This window comes from Peromyscus leucopus, chromosome 2 (assembly GCF_004664715.2).
Source record: "Peromyscus leucopus breed LL Stock chromosome 2, UCI_PerLeu_2.1, whole genome shotgun sequence".
NCBI classification, from domain to species: Eukaryota; Metazoa; Chordata; class Mammalia; order Rodentia; family Cricetidae; genus Peromyscus; species Peromyscus leucopus.
The window spans coordinates 604779-624133 of record NC_051064.1 but is presented as its reverse complement, the minus strand read 5'-3'; the positions used below and the strand labels follow the sequence as shown (position 1 = coordinate 624133).

At 39.4% G+C, this 19355-nt stretch overlaps 1 protein-coding gene across 1 annotated transcript in view; it reads right to left on the bottom strand.

Moving 5' to 3' along the window:
• Crispld1 (cysteine rich secretory protein LCCL domain containing 1) overlaps positions 1-19355 on the bottom strand; it is a 35569-nt gene that overhangs the window by 14145 nt on the left and 2069 nt on the right. Inside the window, exons 3-6 of the mRNA XM_028874030.2 lie at positions 2542-2660; positions 2109-2241; positions 1151-1266; positions 240-340 (exon numbers count right to left, since the gene is read on the bottom strand). Coding sequence (XP_028729863.1) covers positions 240-340; positions 1151-1266; positions 2109-2241; positions 2542-2660 — 469 coding nt within the window. The remainder of the gene's footprint in view (positions 1-239; positions 341-1150; positions 1267-2108; positions 2242-2541; positions 2661-19355) is intronic.

Here is a 19355-nt window from a genome sequence, read left to right as displayed (position 1 = left end):
ACTGTTACTCCTGGTTAATGTGGTGCACACCTTTAATCCCAGCACTTAGGAGGCAGAGCCATGTGGATCTCTGTGAGTTCGAGGCCAGCCTGGTCTTCAGAGTAAGATCCAGGACATGCACCAAAGCTACACAGAGAAACGCTGTCTCGAAAAAACCAGGAAAAAAAGAACATACACAGTGATACAACACTGGATAAACAGAGGTTTTCAAGTGTAAACTACAACCACATAACACTGACCTTTGTAGCACAAGTTTTCTCTACAGCCTCCTCCAAAACTGGGTGGGCAAGCCGAGCAAGGCCTTCCATGCTTGTAAGGGGCGTGGCCCCACCAGTTTCCCCTAAAGAGATGATCCACTCCATTAAGACATCTTATAGATTACTAAGACATTGCAAACATCACACATAGCATTTCAGGAGTAATGATACAGGCGTCTTAGGAGAAAGGCCTTCATATATTTTAGTATGAATTCTTTTTGGTCTAGGTTTACATAAAGTTAAACATCTCATTGGTTTGAAAACTTTCTAAGTAACTGGCATGAATACTGTTAATATTTAAAAATAAAACATTAACAGAAAACTGAACTCAGAAGGATATTCATCCATCTCATATATACTAATAATTTAAATCTGATTTTCAGAATGGTTTTGTGAAATTTTAACATAGTCATTCAAGTCTTCTTTACACAGGTAAAATACATGTATTTCTCAACCAATATGTAGCTGGAAATCTCTCTTCAAAATTACTAAATATAGACTAGACCAGCATAACAAGTGAAGTTGAGAAACATAAAAATGTGTTTACTTTCTTAGCACTTGGGAGGCAGAGGCAGGCAGATCTCTGTGAGTTCGAGGCCAGCCTGGACTATCTAGTGAGTTCTGGGAAAGGCTCCAAAGCTACACAGAGAAACTTTGTCTCAAAAAACAAACAAAATGTTTAATGTCTTTATGGAAGATCAAAGTTTCAATTTTCACATTCCCTTTAAGCACCGACTAACTCACTGAGCAACTATAATCATTGCCATTGGAGATAAACTGAGTGAAGCAATGCACTCTATGAATATACCTTGAAAATGAGAAAAATCAGGATTATAAAATGATTTTCACATTAAGAAAGCTTCCCCCAAGACACCTGTGCCTTGTCCACTCACTTGGGAGAGTAATTGCACACCAAGTAGACGGCCTTGGGCCATATCTGCCCCCAGATGTTCATGTTGTGGCACAGATTGATGGCACAGCCTATCCTGCTGCTGGTTGCCCACACCACCTGCGATGGAGAAAAGAGAGGCTCAGGCAGGGTTGATGGGAAATGAGACAGCAGTGCATCAAAGAGAATCAGGTAGAAACGGAACTGCAGAAGCCAACACAGATTATCCACACGAGAGTGAGAAGTGTCCAACAAGCATCTTGCCTGAGCTTTGGGTTTGGGATTGTTATTCAATTTATAAAAGAAATTTGCAGGTCAATAGCTCTCTCTGCAATGCAATGTCAGCATTTTCAAAGCACAAACTTACTAAATAATCCAAGGCTGCACCTCCCTCTTATGCTATGAACGTTTCTATGAAGACGCTTACTGACCAAAGTGACAGAACTCTCAATCTCAGACAAGAAGCAAAAGTGCAATGTTCAGAGGCCTTCTGTTCAGAAACCCAGGACAGAAGTGACCCTTGTCTCCTTGAGCCTGCCTTCCTTTGTTCCATTTAGAGATTAGAAATACACCCAATGCTAAATATGAATGGAAAATATACAATTTATAAGCATGTATTATAAATTCTGCACATATGTAAATAGTAAATGTCAATGGTAAAGTATATTTTTGGCATCAAATTGATTTAGAAGATGGCAAACTGTTCCTTGACTATTATCTATTGGAGCCATAGTAAGATATTTTCTACGTAAAGTCATTAAAATAACCTTTTAAAAGAAGTGTTTGGACTCCTGTGATAATGTTATTGCTTACAGAAATTGTTTTGTCTATTCCACAAGATTAACAACAATACAGATTTTCTTAAACAATCACATTAAGTCACACAAGACGCCTGCTCATATGTTCCTGCAGTTACAGTAACTGCATCTGGAGGGACCCACTGTAGCTCCCTCAAAGCGTACCTGAGTGTAGTGTGTGCACACGGGGCCAGAGCAGCGGAAGGGGCAGTACGGGTTGCACTCATGCTCGTACGGGTAGCTGAAGTCTCTCACTTCATCATACCACGCTTGTACATGAAACGTCGGGGGTCGATATCTGGTAGAAGAAAAAAATCACAAGGAACAAGAAAAGTTGGAGAAAATATAAAACCGACTTAGATTGACAAGTCTTGATAGAAAGCTCCCATGTAAGCTACAAATCCCAAATACACAAACAATGCAAAAATAAGCGGGGACGTTGGTGACTCTTCTGGTAGGTTATTAGAGTTTTCTTTGTCTGTGATTAGCTCTTTGACTCTTAGGTACCAAACATTAGAAAGTTTGCAATGATAGATTAATAAACATCTCATTCACGACATCTGTGTTTCCAGAAACAAAAAGCTGTGCTTTCCACTACCTTCCCCAGTGTGCTCCCAAATTCTGTCCAATGGAGGGCAGCAGGCTTGCTGGTCCATGCTCCCACAAACATGTTTCAGCCCAGGATTCTGCAGACCTCTCCAGCTCCACATCCCATGTCTGCAGGGAAAACAGAACATACACAATCATACAATGTGCACACCGGACATTTCTTCAAATACAAATTACTGGGTTCTTGCTTTCTTCTTTCTTTATTAAGTGAAGACATTGGTCTGGGTTTTTTCCGCATCTGCTACCCTGAACTTTTCCTTCCTACTCAACTTCTTTGGCTACATCTTTCCCTTTTCTAAGGTGCCTGCACATTTTTAGAATTTCCAAAGTGATCACAAAGGCATTTACCTGACTCATCTCCCTAAAATGTGGCCAACAAAATCCCAAGGGCATCGAGTGCAAGGTCTCCATACCTAAAGCATGTTATACCTGCAGGGCTTGATCCTGGTCTAAGCATCCTTTGGTTATTCGCCAGGCAGAACTCTATTCTTGGCTTTCTATTCTGCATTACCTAACATGGTTTCCGGGTTACCTCTCCAAATCTCCCAGAAGTAAGCTCCGCCCTCCTGGGTGCTCTCAGAGCTTTGCTACATTCCTTTGTTTGGCACAATCAGCAGGCATGGCAATGTTGATTTACATGTCTACCTCTCCCACGAGAGTATGAATTGCCTGGAGGTAATCATTCAACTTCTACTGGTAGACCTTTAGTCTATTTTCTGTGTCCGTCATATAGACACAGTGACAAATAAATACATGTTGGATACATGAAAAAAATAATGGAACTGACTACAATAGAGTACACATGATTCTTATTTACAAAATAATTTATAAAGAAAATACAAATTGATAATTTAATGAGTTTTCCAAGTTCTGGATTTAGTGTCCCATTGTTACTGATTCAGAACATAGGCACTACACGCAATATTAAAATCACAAAACCATGTAGAACTGAGCTCTCCGTCACTTTCCAGAACAGGACCCCACATGACGAAGGGACAGGAAAACAGTCCCAGGAATGGAACATTTGAACAGTTTAAGGGACAGGGTTGCAGAAGAGCAGACAGGAAAAAACAATACACAGGTATTTAGACACCTCAAAGTCAATTGGTAACTGAGGGTAAGAGGACAGGGAAAAGAAATGGTGGAGCAATACAGCTACCACCAAGGCATAAAGGAAATCACAGCCATGTGTCTGTGTGTTCCTCTGGTGGAAGTGCACAAGACTGCAATGTGCACACCAATAGGACAGTGACATGCACACCAAATAGAGTGTAAGAACACACATAGGTAGATCTAATGAAAAATACAGATGTTAATAATGACATAGAACAATGAGAGTGATAAAGAATTCTAGAATTATTAAAACTGGGAAAAGACAATGAGATGGTATTTTTTAAAAGCCAAGAAAAATAAATCATAAGGGCTAGAAAATAGCTAATGGTGAATTCAACTACAAAAAGACCAAGGAGATTTTAGGAGTAGACAGGCAATGATGCCACAAAGAGAACAAGACAGAAGGTTGGCTAAGTAGCAATACATGGATAAGATCAAGTCCAGATCAGTGATGGAGAAATCTGGCCATAGAGGCTAGAAACCTCAAGCATGTTGACTTCCCCACAATTTTAGAAGAGAGTTAATGGAGAAGCTAAGAAAGGTAAGGACCAGGGTCCAAGGAAACTTGTCTGCTTCCTCTGATTTAGAAGCTGAAAGAACCATAATATGACCACAGCTAAAAGGTCTCATGAAAAATCCCTTGGCCCTACACACACACACTCACACACACACATACACACTCACGAACACAGCTGTGCATTCACACGCATAAGCACAAACATGTATACTCTTGTACACACACTCATATATATACATACACATTCATACACACACACATACACATGCACACACTGATGAACATAAGTATGCATGCACATGTATAAGTACAAACATGTATACTCATGCACAAACACTCATATATACACATACACATTCATACACACTCACAGACACACATGCACAAACACATACAGGGATGGAACTGTATTATTCATATAATTTTTATATGAATTATATATTTTTCATATGTGAGTATTTCTTCCTTTTCAATTGTGGATTTGAAATATGGAAAATACTTTCACAGTCACAAAGTAAAATTTTACATTAGATAAGTATATTCTTAATATACTATATCTTTATCATTTACCCAAAATACAAAAACATTTCTACATCCAACTAAAAACTAAAGAGAGGTAAACAATACTTGGTTTTCAGTAAAAACTTTATTTTTACTCTGGATTGATATCAAATACTCCAAATTACCATAGACATCAGAAGTATATGCTGCCAATAAATATTTATCAGGTAAGTACTTTATTTGCAGATATAAGTAAGCTATTAATTTCATTATTTGTTTAAGTTAAATAACACATTTTAATTTACTATACAAAATATTCAAGTCACTGTTATTGCCTATTCAACAAAAATTTACACAAGAAATATGAATGGATATTTTATTCATGGGCAAAATGCTGTCTTCCTTTTGTACCCAGAAAATTTGAAAAAATAATCACTTTCCCAAAGCAATTCGATTTTCAGGCAGAGTCATCAGGAATGCAGAGTGTCCTTAAAAGACAAAAACGTTTTGTCTCCAATCTTAAAACTTGGGTTTCCCACAGTGCGTTAAATCACATTACAAATCCACACCAATCCACATGTTTCCCAGGAGGCCAACCTCATGCTAAAGGAGATTCAGAAACAAGAGCAAAAGCACACACAGAGCATGTGCTGATTTTTAAGTACTCATCCTATGCAATGTATTGTAGAATGCCTGCCTCCCTGCCTTCAATCAGAGCCATGGTGACTCACTTCTAACAAACAGAATGAGGCCCTGAGAATTCTGGGGCTAGGTTATGAAACAGAGCTTCTATTCGGTTCTTTTCAGATACATCTTGACTACCTAGAGCCAACACATTATGCAGCCAACCACAGAGGAAAATTGGCGGGAAGGACACTGTGGAAGGACCACACAGAGGGAGCAGCAGCTGCGAGAGTTCTTGGCCCAGGCTTGAGACCAGAGAGAGTACAGACCCTCAGGTGATGGTGGCCCCGGTCCAGTAAATAAGTGAGAGCTTCACACCCACCACCCTCTCCTAAGGACCACCCAGGTGAGCCCACAGGAAAGTCCTGGAGACTACTGAGAGCCAGTTTCTTCTTGCTTTGCACTTGACTGTATACTCTGGGCTGCGAGGTTTTCCATAGAAACTGAAACTTTTGAGAGAGGATATACAATTGCTACTAACTCATAAATCTGTGTTTTCCAAAACAGTGTTTATATCTGTTACACAGAAAGTGAAAAAAATTTAAAGCATGCTCAAACATGTTAGACTAACCTTCCTTAACCATAAAAATCTGTCAGATGAAATACAAAGTAACTCAGTACATACTGTGGATAACTCATACGGATCCATACATACACACACACTCACATACACACACACACACACACACACACACACACACACACACACACACATATATATATATACACATATGTGTGTGTACTTTATTTTGTTATATATATACATATACATACATACATATATATATATATATATATATATATATATATATATATATATATATAAAACAACAATTAGTGAAACAAAGAGGCCATGAATTTGAAAAGGACTTGAGCAAGGAGGAGTATATGGGAGAGCTTGGAGATAGGAAAGTGAAGTGGGGAATTGTGTGATCACTTTATAATCTCAAAAAGAAGAAACAGCTTATTTTAAAAGCATCAAGTATTTTTATAACCCATTGAAAACAAGAGAAAAGAGTCAACAGAATTCATTTATAATCATACGTATATAAATCTATTCATAAAATCATTTTGGACTGTAAGGACTACAGCAGAAAATCATGCAACTAAATTTAACTTTAAATCAATATTCTATAAATATTAATTTGTAATCATTGAAAGTGATTATCTAATTCAATCATGCCTAAGTGTCTAGGTCAAGACAAACAATGTAAATTTTAAAAATTTTCCAGAATAAAGTGCTGAAAATATAGCTGTCTTGGATGAATGATTACAAAGACCTAATGACAGCACAGTGCATATATGTGTGCTTTTTGGTACATGTGCATTTTCATCCTACAACATAATATTTCAGGCTTTAAGATTGCCAATAATTTATACCCATATGATATAAATATAGGTTGGACTCTACACATTTCTATTTAAATTTTGGCTGTAAATCAAATCAAGATGGCTTAAGAGGTTTTTTTTTTTCTTCCTCTGAACTATTCACCCAGCAGTAATTTGAAGTCAACCTATACTAAAATTATCATTTCTTCATAAAATGAGTGCATGAGGTATGTTGAAAAGAAAAACATGGTTATTTCCCAACTACATATACCACACACACACACACACACACACACACACACACAGACACACACACACACACAGAGACACACACACACACACACACACACAGACACACACACACACACAGAGACACACACACACAAACACACACACACACACACACACACACACACACACACACACACCCTATGGGAGAGAGCTGTAACACATTCCTTCCAGTTTGGGCATGACTTCAGGTTTTAAGGACTCTGCTTTATTTGTTCTCAAGGACTCTGTAGTGAGAGGGAACTCAGTAGTCTCAGAGGCTGCAGAGACTGAGAAAGCAGCATTACCCTAAGGCAATAAATGTTCTTATTCGGGTTTCCTGGAAACCACAGAGATGTGAGGCAGGCTTCCTTCAAAATCTATTTTCACACAAAGCCTTGATACCATTACAGAAAGCAGCAAACTAACCATTTAGAATACTGTCTTTCCGTTTTATTAAGTTTAATTTCTGAAATGGAAGTTTAGTATGCAGATAAACTCAACAGACAACTTCAGTGGTCTGACATTACACGAGTACCATGTTCAGCATCAAAGAGATGCATGAGACAGGACAGACTGTCTTAGTGGGGTAAAGCAGATATTAATCTGATACCATTCCTACATTTTTCTACAGAATTTGTACTCATTAACCTCATGTCACTGTCAAGGCCTTTATAGCCCGACTTTCCTCCTTGCTGGCCCTCTACAACTTACACTACCAAACTTTTACATGTTTAAGGGGCTTCTTGTCAAAATGCAAAAGACAACTCAGTTGTACGGGAGAGAAGTTCTGACATGTCCAACACCTGGAGTCAGGACCAATAAGAATACAAAGCATCAGAGTCCACACCTGTCCATTCATCTTTCTTGGATGCTGAATTCATTAGTGTTTCTCCAAGAGGACTGGTCATTCTTTTTTCTTGTCCTTAATTACTCCGAACATCCCTCAAGAAATGTTCATTCCAACAATCTTGAATGACCACCCTCTCGATATGTTTAAACACATATTTTATCAATTGTTATATTTTCTTCTTTCTCTGTCTCCATTGTTCTGAATTTTAATTTCCAGATGAGAATTTTAAAAGCAGAACCCAGCTTGGCGGTGGTGGCGCATGCCTTTAATCCCAGCACTGGGGAGGCAGAGCCAGGCAGATCTCTGTGAGTTGGAGGCCAGCCTGGACTACCGAGTGAGTTGCAGGAAAGGCGCAAAGCTACCCAAAGAAACCCTGTCTCAAAAAAAAAAAAAAAAAAAAAAAAAGTTTTTAGCCGGGCGGTGGTGGCGCATGCCTTTAATCCCAGCACTCGGGAGGCAGAGCCAGGCGGATCTCTGTGAGTTCGAGGCCAGCCTGGGCTACCAAGTGAGTCCCAGGAAAGGCACAAAGCTACACAGAGAAACCCTGTCTCGAAAAAAAAAAAAAAAGCAGAACCCTGCTTTGCATGTCTTGTGAGTTTTCTGTGTCTCCTAATATATAACTTGACTTAGAGGAGACCTGACTGTCCAAGGATGCTGCTGAACGTGGACTTGGTTCAGAAACAGACAGCCCAGGTTTCTTGCCTCAAACATTCCTGGGATAAAGCAACCATAGTGCACCTGTGTCACACAAAAGGAAAGTCTGCAAACTTGAATTCTTTTTGTGAATGCTGTTACCTTTCTATAGACTTTCTGGAAAACCAGGCTATAATGACTTCATTATTTTTATTGATGTTTAACTAAGAGGGAAAGAGTTTGGACTGGAGATATTGCCTGATGCTTAAAAGCACTGGCTACACTTTCACAGGACCTGGGGTTCAATTCCCAGCACCTCATATTAGTGAACAACTATCTCTAACTCCAGTTCCAGGGGACTGAACACCCTCACTGGTCTCTGGAGACACTGCATGCAGGTGGCGCACGGGCAGAACACCCATATGCATAAAAATTTTTTCAAAAGTCTTTTTTAAAAAGAAAAGAGTAGTTTAATGTTTAAAAATGCCTTCTAGATATTTCAGGAGGCCATAGTAATTAGGAAAATCTCTGAGTAATTGAAAAAGTGCAATCTGGGGTAAAGCATGTGTTAGGTAGGTTAAAGCACTTACTACTTAAATATGAGAACTTCATTCAGATCCCACAACGCACATGAAAACCTAGGAACACAGGCACATGTAATCCCAGTGCTGGGAAGATGGAAACAGAAGATCCCTGCAGCTTGCTGGTCGCCATTCTAGGTGAATCAGTGAGTTCAAGAGACATTAAAACTTTGTCTCAAAAATGAGATGCATAGGCTATGATTGATAAAGACACCCAATGTTGACCTCCAGCCCACACATGCACTTGCATACACACACTTGCATATAAACACAAATTGCACACTTTAACAAAAACAACAATCTAACTGATTAGCCCTCTACATCTTGATCTGTGAGTATGGGATCAATTTGTGAAAATTTCTTCACTAGGTTTATTTATAGCCCAATAAATTTTAGAAAGTCGAACCTAGAAAAATGCAGGATTGGAAAAACTCCTCAAGATAAATTACAATATCTAATTACATATGAAGATTTTATATTTACATGTTGTATTAGTTACTTTGCTCATCATTGGGACCAAAGAATCTGTCAGAAACAATGTCAAGAAGGCTAGCTCTGTTTTGGGTTAGATTTCTGAGGAATATAGCCCACTGTAACAGGGAAGGTATGGTGGAGCAGTTTCATCTGTGGCAAAGTGACCAGAAAGCCACAGTTCTTTGTGTGGCAGCAGCTAGGCTGCAATGAGTCAGATCGGAAGCTGAAGTTGGCATGGCCTTCAAGTCCCATCCCTAATGGCCTCTCTGTACCAGCTGGCCTCCACGTGACTGTGATGAAGACCTTATAAACTCCCAGAACAGGACCATCAACTGATGGCCAACTGCTCAAACACATGATCCTGGGGGCGGGGCATTTCACAATCAAACAGTAGTAAATACCAGTATCTTAGATTTTTGAAGGTGAATGAAAAGCTTATTGTTTCTATTTGCTGTACTTGGAAGTGTCTTTTTTTTTTTTTTAAGACTGAAAATGAAAAGCTCTTTCTTGGATAAATTGGTGAAAGAAAGCATATAAAAAAAAAGAAACTGAAACCACAATTTACCCCCCCCCAAAAAACTTCCATTTAAATCAAAGATTGATATTAGAATCATTCAATGCAAGTTTACATACTTTCAACAAAACTGCTATCTTCATAGTCTATGCTATCTGTATTAATAATTCTTCCCCAAAGTGATAAATTGGTATCTTTCCAGCTAGTGGGAGCTACATAAATCCTATATTCTCTGTTTTACTTGATTGCTAGGGCAGTTAAAACCAGTTTGATAGGCAGAATATTTTCTATGAGACTTCTAGGGACTGCTGAGGAATAATTTTCCCTGAAGAGTTAAATAATAAATGATAATAAACAAGGACTATGATACTTTATATGTATGAGTATGAATATATGCACACAAACATGAATATATATTTCATATTTATATATTGTGGTATGTATAATGGTATATATAATGGCTTTCAAGTATTTCTCTATTTGATCATCTGAGAACAATTATGATAAGCAGTCTTCATTGATCTCTGCACAGCCATCTCAGATACTGCTATGTTCTGTGCTTCAAGGCTCAACTCACACTTAGCTGTTACCTGAGCTCACTTGTCCCTTAGATTTTGGCCATCTCTAATCAGTGGAAGACAAAGAGTAGTCAGAGAATATATATATTTTCTATCCCAAGCCAACTCCTTGTCCATGGTGACTGTGTCTTCCAATATAGCTCTGCATCCCCAACCCAGGCCACACCAGGCTGTGGTCCCACCCCTGAACTCTGAGCAGTGTGAAACAAGTGAGCTTGCAGTAACTCAAATCCCACCTGCATTCGACTCCACCCAGCCCCTTGCAAAGAAGAGCCAAAGATGCTATGTCACAATGTCCGCTCTCCATTACACCCTCTTCATCCTTGTCTGCTCAGACTCGGCTGATGGATTTTACTCTAGAGCTCACTAGGAAAACCAAAAGCAGTACCACAAAAAAGAATCTCGTTTCTTTATCAAATGAACCCAACTGTTTACACACTTGTGGCCTCTGAGCTGCTGCTGGAACAAACGAACTGACGTTGTGGGGGCGATGCTTCCTCCCTCCTACGCAAGGTCCTTCCCTTAATGTGATCACACTTTCTCTTCAAATGAAGAGCAACATCTTTGCCGTCGTCCCCATTAGTCGCCCCTCCCATTTCTCTGGTCTTCACAGCAACATCTCAAGGAGTTGAGGTAACGTCACCATCTGCTCAGCTCCCTTTTCTCAGCTCTTCTATGAGGCTTCTGGGCACACCTCACTGCGGACGTTCTTTTACCGAATGCGACCAATGGCTGGCACGCTGAGGGAGCCGCTGTTGATTTGTCTTCTTCTCAACAGCACTGAAAGAGTGTTGCCCTCTTTGCCCTCTCCTCCTGCCTTAAGCGACAGCTGAGGATGCCATCTGTCCCTCCACTCTGGCTGAGTCCTTGCACCCAGCTCCTGGCGGCCCTTTCCTGTTGGTTTAACAGCCCTGTGCTGTGTTTCAGGCTCAACCCAAAGCATTCAAGGGACAAAGATGTCCATAACAATCTTCCCTTGGACTCAAGCTGTTTCACACAGAGATAACTCCTGACAATATCTACACCCATTCCCTTATTTTTATATCAAGCCCCATCTCTTCACTGAGCACTGAATGGAATTAAGGATGACATGGCAGTTCAAATTCAGTCTTGTCCCCAAAGACCTTATGATTTCCTCTTCACCTTGGCCCGTTTCCCCTTCGGCATCCTTTTTGACTGTGATTATATTTGTATACATGAATATTTTTCAATTTTTCATGAAGATATACAATAAAAACAGCTGAATATGCAAAGATATTGCATTTTCTTATAAACTGTCACTAGGTTTGAGAAGTGATCTCTAATTGAAATTGAAAACTTTTGGCATGAAAAGATTTAGCACTGTGAATAGTACCAGCCTATATAAAATGCTGCTGATTTTGAAAAAAAAAATGAAAAGACATGCTACTTTCTTCTATCTAATTCTTCTTTGAACCAGCCTTGGAATATCTCAAATTTCTAGTGGCTCCCACACAATCAAATACATCATAAAGCATCCTTGTTCTCACTGCCTTAGAGTTCTTAAAGTATCGTTTACAAGTTCCTTACCTTTCTGCTGTTCTCCAGTTAGTATTTGACACAACCCATCCTCATTGCTCCTATCCCAGTTCCTAACTCCCCATTTTCTTTGCAGTTCCTTCACACTATCCACACCTCCCATCTTCAGAAGAGGTCAAGAGCTCATGTCTTGAATGTCTCTATCTATGGAGATCTGAGCTCTCTTCCTGACTTTACTGTCTGAATGCTCATGAGCCATAACTGGACATCATTCATCTACTGCTGTACACCTTAACCACATTCTAATAAATTCACTAGGATATCTACATAATGTCCAACACTGAGCTCCAGCTTCCTATAACAAAAGCTGTTCTATACAAACTATTCCCCATTTTAGAAAATGGTACCTTCAAAGATGTCAGTCCCTCAAGGACACATAGGCATTTGCCACATGCAAAGCAACAATACTACTTTTTAATAAATGAGCTCAAATGATCCACCCATGATAGCACAATGACGATCTGAACAGAAATTGGCCTCTGTGCTGCTGTGCATATCACACTAAAGTTTTCATCTTCTATTACAGAGAGAGTAAGAGACAACTTTGGATTTGGAGAGAGAAGGTCAGATCAGGTAGGAAAACAACTATTCTGTTCTGGATAAAAAAAAAAAAAAAAAAAAAAAAAAAAAAAAAAAAAAAAAAAAAAAAAACGCCTAGAGTGTGGGTTCTGCCTCCTTTAATCAAAGAATTGTGTTGAATAGCATGTAATCAGTGATTTCTAGAATTTTTACATTGTTCTTTCTGAAAGTCCTTTCAAGTTTGTAGGATGAATAATGTTTTCCATTCATATGCAAACAAGAGTGGAAACTGCCACTAATTTTCAAAATTATGCATCACAGTTTGGACAGATCTTTCACCAAGAGAGGGCATTCCGTCTGCTGGCCTGCCTGCTAGCCAAGTCAACTTTATGTGTCTTGGAACAAAACTTCTTTGAATTTCTCAGGATAAATGAATTGCCAGGAGGTAACATTCATATTCCTGCCACTTCTCACCCCTCCCCACTGCAGGCCACCCCTGGTCACTGTCGACTGGACAGCTGCTGCCACATCATCACATTGATGCACACAGTTGAGTTCCAACTACCTACACGCCATTTCCAGTGGAGCCTGGAACAATCCTAAAATCAGTTTGTCTTCTATTCAAGTGCTCAAATGGCTTTTTATACTGACAAAAGGTGACCCATAACATCCTCCCAATTAAATCTCTGTCTTCGTTTTCCATACCACTTCCCAAGCACACTCTCTCAGCCACACGAGGCAATTTGTGGATAGTAGTAAATCCCCACTACCTTTTCTCTGCCTTTTCTCTCTAAAGGCCTAGATAAGGAGCTTCTATTTGAGAGAGAATATTTAATTTAATTTATGTGTGTTCTCCACAGTTGTCTCAGATATTATCGTTTTCATTCTTCCTCCTATGCCTTCATTTACCACATATAGTTTAGAATTTAATAATCTACAACCACAAACATTTACTGCATAGGCAATTCTTTTACTGCAGTGGGCACTGAGTCATAAATAGAAATACGTTATAATCCTTACCTTTCTAGGAAGTCAAAGTCTTAGAATAAGACATGCATATATTTCACTGAAACTTGAGTATAAACGAGGTGCAATGATGTACTTTAGAATGGGTCAGAGGAATGGGCCCACTGGTGATATAAATATGATAGAATGAAAGGGTAGATTATTGAATCTACTTTTAAAGAGCAACAATTTGTTTGAAATGTTTTACATTGCTATAGATTTCAGTTTATTGCAACAATTTAAAGTTAATTCTGTTATAATGTATATATATTTCTACTCTTGTTTAAGGTATTATGTTGATGCAACTCATTTAAAATTGTAGTGTATAATTAGGAAATACAGATTAATAATTAGTCATCTATGATAATCAAACTTATAGTCATGTTAGTTTTCTAGGTATACATAGATATATTTCAATTAGGTAAGTAACTTTCAAACACTTCAAAGACCTACAGAATATGGCATTTAAAATGTTTCTGGACAATGAAACACATCTGCTCCTAGCAACACCAATTACTTCAAGGAGGATGATGAGCATCAAAGAAACCCATTAATGGAGTTCGCTTTTTTGTGGCAAAAGTTAGTCACTAGGCAAAAAAGTGCCCTTGCCTCAACTGCTTGACAGGATAACGTATAAACTGGACATACAGGACTCATTGGAAAATGACCACTGTGTTTTACTAAAACAAGGCAAGATGGTCCTTTAGGTTCCTGCTTCACAGAAGAGACTGCCAGACATTCTGCAGGACATAGGGAGAGGTGACTGAGAGATTCTAAGCCTATAGGCTGAAGATGGATGCGTCAATGTTGGACAGGAACTTTGGATGACTATCCAGGGAGCCAGCTGTCTCTGTCATTTCTAGAATTATGAAAGTTGCTTACAATGTACTTCCTGTTTATTTAGGTAATATTATATCCTTCTGAGGTCTTTAATATAGTTGAAGACTAGATTGTTACAATTATATTTTTCCTAGGTTATGATTAGAGATAAATTAGATATGAAACTTTAGACTCACAAATATAGGACAGATGATAGAATATTTTATTTAACTTTGCCAAATACAAATAGACTAGATATTGTAACTGTAATTCTTGCTTGATAACTGTTCTATTATATGTAGTATTACTTTGTCAAAGTTGTAATCTTCCTTTTTGATTAGACAGAAAAGGGGAAGTGTTATGGGATGTCTTTCTGTACACTGTGAATGTGTGTTGCTCTGATTGGTTGATAAATAAAGCTGCATTGGCCTATGGCAGGGCAGAAATAGGTTAGTTGATACATTTAGACTGAAGACGAGTCAAAGAAGGATGGAGTCGGAGGGAGATGCCAGCCTGCCGCCAAAGGAACAACGAGATGCCAGCAGCCGAGTGGCAATGCATAGATTAATAGGAATGGGCTAATTTAAGATGAAAGAGCTTCTGGCTAGCTAGCTCTTCAGTTTATAAATAATATAAGCCTCTGTGTGTTTACTTGGAACCAAGAGGCTGAGGGAGACGGGTACAAGAGATTCGTTCCTACCGCGGAGCTAGGCAGGACCAGAGGAACTTCTGGCTACACATCAGAAAATGCTTTAGACAAGGGATAAGAAGGATGGCATCTGAGCTCAGTTTTGAGGGATAAACAGGAGTCTGATAGGAAGAGGTGGACTCAGGCATAAAAATGTGGATGATACCAAACAGGGAAAGAAGCCACAGAAACATGTCCTTGGTTAAGAACAGCAAGTGTCCCTGTATAAGCCCCAGATTCCAAACAGCCAGCTCATGCACTGAGGACAGGTCCTGGTCCCAGTGCCTGGATGCCTCCCAAACAGATCAAGCTAATCAACTGTCTCACTTATCCAGAGGGCCTGATCCAGTTAGGGGCTCCTCAGTTATTGGTTCATAGTTCATGTGTGAACTCAATCCCCAGAGGAGTCTTTGCCCTGGAGGAGATAGGAATGGGGATGGGCTGGGGGGGGGGGGGAGAAGATGGGGGGGGAGGGGAGAGAACAAGGGAATCCGTGGCTGATATGTAAAATTAAATTAAATTATAAAATAAAGTTAAAATTTAAAAATTTAAAAAAAGAACAGCAAGTGTGCCAGTGTGAACACATGTAGCTGAGGACCTTGGTACACACTACGGGTTCTTACTTTCCTGAGTTAACTCTAGATACTTAGGAACCATGGAGGAATCCAATGAACTTTTGTTCAACTGAGTGGCCAACACAGCCAAGCTGAGGAGAAAGTCGGCTTTACCAGCTGTGAGGAGGGTGACCTGAGCTATAAAACAAGAATGAATTCGCGCAGCCTGCTAAAGGGGAAGCTGTGCTGCCTAGGCAGGTTTGAGCTGAGGAACAAAGGTGAGAATGAACTAGAAGAGATGGGCTTAACGAGATCCGTGAGACAAATGTCATGACCCGGGTTAGCAGGTGTGTATTTATATATGGGTGTGGGTAGGAAGTCAGAGATGTGGACTTGAAGATGAATACAATTACTTGTCTGTTTCCTGGAGAGGCCGAACAGACGCCACAGGGCCTTTGACTTTCTTTGGAAGTTACTGTGGAATGGCTCTACATGGAGACCACCCCACGCATACTAGGAAACACATGAAGGAAATGCAGAGAGGGTTCCCAGATGGAAGTATGGAAGACAGAGCCATGGAAGCCTGATGGTATTTAAATGGAACTGATAAAGCAAAACCCAGAGAAGACATTTTCAATGTTGAAGAAAAGAAGAATTTAGATGACCAAACTCTACCACGGAGTCATAAACCCACATGACAGCAGGCTGGAAGAAGGTATGTCCATTCCACAGAGTCAAACATCTCACTTCAATGTAACCTCTGGGCTTTGTATTTTTCCACCAGCTTTACCACTAATGTAGCCAGGGCCCAGAAGGGCAGCAAAGGATCAGAGTTCACATTCCAGTAAGCAGCAGGGACAAGATGTGAGCCTGCTGCTGTATACATCCAAAGCCAGTGTTTTTACTTGGTAATCCCTTGTCCCTTCATTTGATGCCTACAGCTCAATTCTCAATTCTCTCTAAACCAAATGTAGAAAATCACTCTCCCTAGGGTTTCTAGTTTCTGACATCATTTCTATGGTTCTAGATTCTTCCCCAAGCTCTGTGCTTGAACTTACTTATTCTGATTCTCCCAAAGCAGGCTGACAGAGACTGACACTGGCTATCTGCTCTTGCCTTCAGTTAGTGGTGTTGATCACCATGAATAAACAGCAAGCACCTCAAAGTTACTTTTGAAAAGCTCTCACAAGGACCATTCATTACCCTCAGTCCCCTTGGCATCACTCATAGGCATAATCAAAGAATTTTGTGATCCCATATATGTGAGGATTTCAAGGCTATCTATTCTCTTTCCTCTGTCAAATTATAAGCTCTTCAAGAAAAGTCATAGCTTTACACAGGAGGGTTTTAACTTACAAGTGAAGTAAGGATAGGGTAGGAGTGGGGACATGACCTTAGTGAGTCAGTGTGTGACCCTGCTATTGTAGGACTGAAATAGGAAACAATTATAAATAAGGAGATTGGTTATCTCAGCAGTTAATCTGAAAAGACATATAGAGTGTAAGTGGACATTTAAAGTTACACAGAAAATGGTTCTACGGCCAACTTTTAGATTTAAGCTTTACTTCTTAAAATAATTTTAAATCATTGAGCTAACTATATTCTAAATGACTGATCAGTATCTGCACTTTCATTCCTATGAAATTCATAAAGTCAATAATATTCCCAATAATCACTTTGTAATACCCCTTCAGTGTGTATTTGAAAATTAACATCTCTCAGTATTACAGTGGAGCACAGAGCTCTACAGTCTGGTTAAAGCCAGCACACAGCTCCAATGTTAATAGTATCTCAGGGCAACACAACATAAACCCTGGCTGCTTTCTCGATCTACATTTCAAGGATAGAAAGAAACCAATGAAACAAAAATGAAACCCAAATAAACATCCCAAACTAGACATCAAACATACTCTGGGTAGTTATTGTTGGGTTTTTGTTTTTATTTTGTAAGTAGACATAGGGAAAAAATAGTCACAGAATATTTTTCATGATATGCATATTAAATCACATACAGAGATCCTCACATTCCCTTTCGTGATACGGAAGCCCCAAGTTCTTCTTTATTTTAAATAAAAAGTTAGTGGAGGGACTAGAGAGATGGTTCAATCCACAAAGTGCTTACCACAGAACACAAGCACCTGGTTACATCCTCGGCACTCCCTTGAGTGAGGCACGCTCCTGAGCCAGGCCAAGTGGTGCCAATCTGTAATGCGAACACTGGAGAAGCACAGACCAGAGGACCCATGGATCTCATCGGCCACCTAGTCTTACTGATTTAGTGAATTCCAGGTTCAGTGAGAGACCCTATTTCAAATAATGCTCAGGCAGGGAGTGATAGACCTCCATATGCATGCACACACAAGTGCATGTGCACCCACAAACACACATGTGCACACACACACGTATATGTACACCCATATACACCACATACACACAACCACACTCACATAAAGCTACTCATGGCTAGCCATCATGGAATAAGTGTACAATGGTCAACTTAGAGAGGCTCCACAGTTTGATCTCATTGGAGGCTCACTAATGAAGGAAGTTAGAGAAATTTTCATCTCAAACACTCCAAAATAAGCATGATTTGTCACATCCTGCATGGAATTTTGAGAAGAGGGTGCAATCTCTTTAGATGGCAAATGTAAAGAATGTGAGGAAGCCTAAAATTCCATTACTTATTTCTTCAGTGACATATTGTTGCCTCGTAATATGTATCTTAAAGAATTAAACTATAGGCTATCTCAGTGAATCATCACAACCCCTCCTGGCATGGCCTTAAGGAACATGATACTATGTGGCCATTCACACAGCCAATCAGTGATGATGCCAGAATTTCTTTCTAGCTTCCATATGGGCCCAAATTCCCAGTTTCTGATCAGGTGTCTTGAATGCTGCCTGCTTTCTTTAGGGTAAAATATTTTAAAGTAAAAGTTAAAATAATGTAATGCGCTATTTTGTAATGGGTCATGGAATGTTAGAACTGCCATGTTTCTAGAAATTTATCTAAAGGAATATCCATCAGGACTAAGGTAAATACAGGGAGAAAAGGGACGTCTGGAATGACTGTCACTACTGCACCCTACAACGGTGTCTAAAGGAGAACTATGCTTTTGAATGTTCATTAAATGCGCTTTGCTGTCATCAAAGTATTTGCTATCAGACTTCGCTAACACAGTGCATTCTGAGTTCACGGGAGTAATATAATACAGTTTGAAAGCCTGTTTAAATATGTAAGGTATGCTAATAATTTTAAAGAACTAATTTTGTTTCCCAAACCAGTTAATTTATATGAGGTGACTAAGGACAAAATGATTCTTTAGAATTTAATTCTTTGCCTAGAGTTGTATTTATACTTTGAAGCTTACAAACAATAAATACATGGAGGTAACCCATGGCCGTAGCAGTCTAACATAAAACAACCATAAAGTGATTTTCATATTTGCAAGAAACAGAAGTCTACCTGGGGACATACCTGTGCTCCCACAATACAAAACTCTCCACAAAGTCTCAGTCTTGGGTGTTTATAATGCTCCACCATTTATAGGAAGGTTCTATCAGGCATTGTGGCAGAATCTTTCTACTAAGTAAATTGAAAGTCAATACAGGGGCTG